Source organism: Epinephelus moara, chromosome 10, assembly GCF_006386435.1.
Source record: "Epinephelus moara isolate mb chromosome 10, YSFRI_EMoa_1.0, whole genome shotgun sequence".
NCBI classification, from domain to species: domain Eukaryota; kingdom Metazoa; phylum Chordata; class Actinopteri; order Perciformes; family Serranidae; genus Epinephelus; species Epinephelus moara.
In genome coordinates, this window is record NC_065515.1 from 14576137 (window position 1) to 14580864 (window position 4728).

General features: G+C 40.4%; 1 protein-coding gene across 1 annotated transcript in view; it reads left to right on the plus strand.

The window, feature by feature from the left end:
* Positions 1-803: 803 nt before the first annotated feature.
* Positions 804-4728, plus strand: part of sh3gl1b (SH3-domain GRB2-like 1b) — a 17743-nt gene continuing 13818 nt past the window's right edge. Inside the window, exon 1 of the mRNA XM_050054857.1 lies at positions 804-1204. Coding sequence (XP_049910814.1) covers positions 1160-1204 — 45 coding nt within the window. The 5' untranslated portion in view covers positions 804-1159. The remainder of the gene's footprint in view (positions 1205-4728) is intronic.

The window sequence follows — 4728 nt, forward strand, 5'->3', positions numbered from 1 at the left end:
CTTGATGAAAATCACAAGTTTTAAAGTTGTGGTTCCCAACTGGTCCAGCCACGGGGTCCAGATTTCTCCTCCTGTCGTCAAGCTAGTTTGCTGTCTCTGTCAATTAGCTGCCCATTGGCCACTTATTCTACAGCAGGAAACAGCACCTTAGAATAAATGCTCTGTTGTTTGTTTTTTAACAAAAAATCAAATAAACTTGATAACATTTGCAAGTCACTTACGGTTCATTCAGAATGAATCCGAGACCCAGTTCTGGACCACGACCCACCAGTTGGGAACCACTGTTTACTTCCCTGGTTTCTGGCTTCAAAAGAGAGAGAGTAGCTCATGTTCACAAATATGGATTGAGCTTTCCTCGGCCATAGATATAACATACTTGGATTCTTGGTGGTTATGTTCCCCTTAAAATACATGCTCAAAATTGCTACACAGCTATTCTCCAGTAAGGTAGCATTCCAGTATAGAAAAAAACTGCACAGGCTGCACAGTGAGTTGAAGGAAAGGGGTTATTATAGGGGCCCAGCTGCTTATGTTTTGCCCTGGGGCACTGTAGCAAATCAATCCAGCTGTGTTTCAAGCCATCATATATGTATAATAATGTAATTTAATGTACTTCTGCAAATTAGGAAAACTTAATCTAAATCTCCCTTTGTGTATTCAGACATATAAAAGCTGCAAACAGGGTATATTGCCTGAGGATGGGAACATCTGGCTTGTAAATCCTGCAGCAGACAGACGGGTGTGTACCTGCTGCATCCAGCAGGGGGCGGTGTGCGCTAAGATAAGCCTCCATACTGGTCTACTATCTAAACTCGGCAAACTGATTTCTTCAAAGTGGCTGGTGCAGATTTGGTGCTCCGTTTACCGTAAAGCCCGCGCCCTAGATTGTGTCTGCTTGCTTCAGTAGTTTGGGGAATAATATTTGGGCGGATTTAGCACACTTCGCTCCGTTATCTGCTGTGACAGTGGGAACCATCAGCCTCGACGTGGACGTGGTCAGTTGGCGTGTCCCGACTTGGAGTGACGGCTGTGCAGTCCTATGATTCCTCCTAAACATTTCTGCGCTGGCCCCTTTTCTAACAAACTGTATCGCTAACTTTAGTTATATCGTGACCTATTTAACACCTTCGTTGGAAGTTGACGACAGCCGGGGTTCAAGATGTCGGTAGCGGGCTTGAAGAAGCAGTTTTATAAAGCCAGCCAGGTTTGCAAAACTTTTCTTTCTAGCTAGCAACTGTCATGTAGCAGCTAGCCTCATGTAGCATTGTTAGCTAGCGGTTTATAGTTGGCTAATGTTAATGTTGTTAATGTGGCTGTAAGTGTGTGGACTGGGTAGAGGTTTGAAATGCTTTGTGTCAGTGTGGAAAATGTCACGGTTATTTTTAGTCGGCACTTTGTGTTCTTTTATAGCTAACGTTAAAGTTAATGAGCATCTCTCGGACATGTTTCTGCATTAACGCTAGTTGAACTAACGTTAACTAACTTAAGCTAACTAACTTAAGCTAATGCTAACTGGCGTTATTGTGCCGTTGGTGGTTTACATGTAGGTTAGTTTACATTTTATGTGTTTTTTTTTCTTCAATTCAGATTCAGAAAGTACACATCCTGTGGTAAACATTAGCTCTGTTTGCCTAAGGGACTCTCCGGGTGACTCACAGTTCTTTAGACTAAAAAACAATTCACAGAAATGTCGTGCAATATAAACCAAGACAGCACTGACACTAAAAGTTAACAGTTTCATTTATTCAGTGTAAGAGCCATCCCTTTGTGAGGCAGTCAACATTAGGTTTCAGGCATGCTCCTTTGCAGTGGAGACCCAGTTACCTATTTTCCAGCAGTGTTTTCTTTAGTCTTTTGTTTAGTGAGACAAATCAATATGTAGGGGAGACATCAAAAATGCTATTGCAGCAGAAAGCCACTGCCTTTAATGGACATATAAAAGAGTTACTGTCTTTTACTGTCTGAACCTTGGTGTGAATGTTTTTAATTTTGGCCAGCTCTCTTAGTCATGGGCGGGGACGGTTAAAAAGAATTTTTTGTGAGTCTCTTTTCTTCCTACCCCTGCTGATCTAAGCAGGAAAGACATTTGGTTTCTGCCCCAGCTTCCTTTCAGGAACAGACTCATATCCCTGTTGGTTTGGTTGTGAGGAAAAATAACACGACTTAGAAGCTGTCATGTCACGGCTGTTGGCACTGGCTGTAATGCAAGTGAAAACTAAAGGTGTTTGAGGGATATTAAGTGGATTAGCGCACAAGAAAGTGGCCCAGGGAATGATGCAGAGAAGGAGGAGGAAAGAGTGGCCTTCCCCTTTATTTGACTGCAATGCAGCTCCTTTTCTTGCCAAAATCTCCATGAGAGTCAATAACACTTGACATAGCTCAGATTTTCTTCACTGGAGGCATGCAGGAAGTTAGCCGTGGAAATGATATCTGTGTCCTGTAGCTCACACATCCTTGTTTTTCTCTTTTACTGCCTCTGCTTCCCTGTTTTTCTAAGAATTACTCTCAACACTAAATCTTAAAAACTTGACAGTCTGAGGACAGTTAAAACACAAACAACATCACAGTAATAGAAATTAGAGTGTGAGTGATTGTTAGTCCTGAATGGAGATGACAGATTTAGACAATATCCAACAGCTCTTTTATTTTTATTTTTATTTTTTATTTTTTAACAATATGTGTGCAGTTTATCAAGTTTATTTATGCACTGATGTAGTTAGAAGTCTTCTGGTTCTCCAGTGCTTCGAGTTACAGTTGCAAATAAAATGTTATGCACACATGGAGGATATCTAAAGGTTAAGTAAGCGATAATACCCAACAAGTTATCTGTTTCATGTTTGTAGTGGGTGACGCAAATGCAAAAAGATGCAAAAACTAGCTGAAGGGAAGCAAATATCAAACTCATTTGAATTTATATTTATGTGTTTTTATTTATTAAACACATAACAGCAGCTCCAAGCTCTGCAGATAAGCATCACTGTTGATGTCCTTGCCTTGAGGTTAATACTAGCACAAACACCTGCGCAGATGTGTCCAGTTATACTATTCAGCTACCAGAAAATAATGTCAGCCAACCAATTTCAAGACTTCAGAGTAGCCACAGTATAAATTGTGATATCAAGGAGTTATTTTTACCTCTCTTATTAAACTTTTAACATTAACTGGAAGAAGCATCAAATCTGTAATCTATAAGAAGATGTAACCTATCTTTCATCATGACAGTTAGGAGGTAAACAGTAGAAATACAGCATTCACGTTGCACAGTAATCCACCAGGAGTGTGTGCTGAATCTTTATGCACTGACACCCCTGCTGCAGCTACGGACTAGCTCCACTGAAATGAATCAGAGGGCTGGATTTTTTAAAGCAGGTGTGAATGTGGCCTTGCTGTTTCTGCCCTAACATGTTGATTATATTGGGTGTTAAGACACTGTTTAATCAAAAGAGAGATTAAACAAAAAACGTAGATCAGTGTTTGCCGCAGCCTTCATCTGGGATTAATCCCCATTTATAGGAGTGATAATCAGTCCGCAATGTAATCCCCACCAAGGAAATTATTACTTTTAATCTAGATTGAGCCACAATACAGGTGCTGGTGAAAGACTGCAGTGATTGTGTAGGCTTACTGATTTATTGGGAAGAACCAGGAGAGAGTTGCATCTTGAATTTTAAATGCAGTGAGGTGGGAAATTATTTTAAAGCCTTGGCACCATTCCTGATTGGACTCTTGCTAAGGTCTGTTGATGTACATAGTACAAGCCAGATTCTGAAGTATCACCAGAGAGGCTACTGAGTCTTTACACTTTTTATATCTGATCACAGTAACATAGTTTCCGCTTGAAATGTGGTATATGCTCAGATACTGTGGTGCCCGAGCTCTCTCTGTATATCGAGCTTTGATCTGTAACCTCACTGACCTAGATCTCATAAATTCTAGACACAATGTTGTAGCTATAAAATGGGCTTTCTTCTTTAATCCTTTATATTCTGGGCTTACATTTCTTTATCACGAATGATGGCTTTGACAAAAAAAAAGAAAGAGACAGTTTTGTTGTGTAGCAAAAATAACCCACTGAAATTAATGGTTTTCCCTGCCAACTGCTGTTTACCAGCTGATTTTTCAAATGCTGTTAGAAAACAATATGATCTGCATTAGACCGCCACTTGTCCTCTTTCTCCCGCTACCCATTTGGTAACCAGGGGCCTGTATCACGAAGCAGGATTAATGTCTTAGCGAGGGAACTTCAGGGTTAACCCTGGGTTTTCGGTCTCACGAAGCCGGTTCAGTTCTTATCGGGGTAGATCACCATGGCAACTTACTCTGAACGGCAATCCTGCTGTGGAGCAGGGTAAGTTCAGGGTTGAATCTGATCCTATAAAAAGCACCACCCACTGGCCAATCAGCTGTTCGGAAAAAAATGACTCCGCTGACAGAAATGCAACCCAGTCATGACGGGAAGTTTAATTCATTTGATTGATTTTGATTTGAAAGTTTATTTTGAACATTAAAAAAGAAAAGAAAGCAACAACAATGAAAAGATTGTTCAAAAAGGAGTGGAAAGAAGTCGAAATTTCATCCCACCCCTTCATAAGAAAGAAACTGACAATTTGCGGACACTTAATAGCACCATTAATTAGTGCCAACATTTTTTTGTTGTTGGAAGAAATGATCCCTGTTAAAGATAATGGGCCTAATTGACAGCTTTGCTGCTGGAAATGTGGAAAGTAG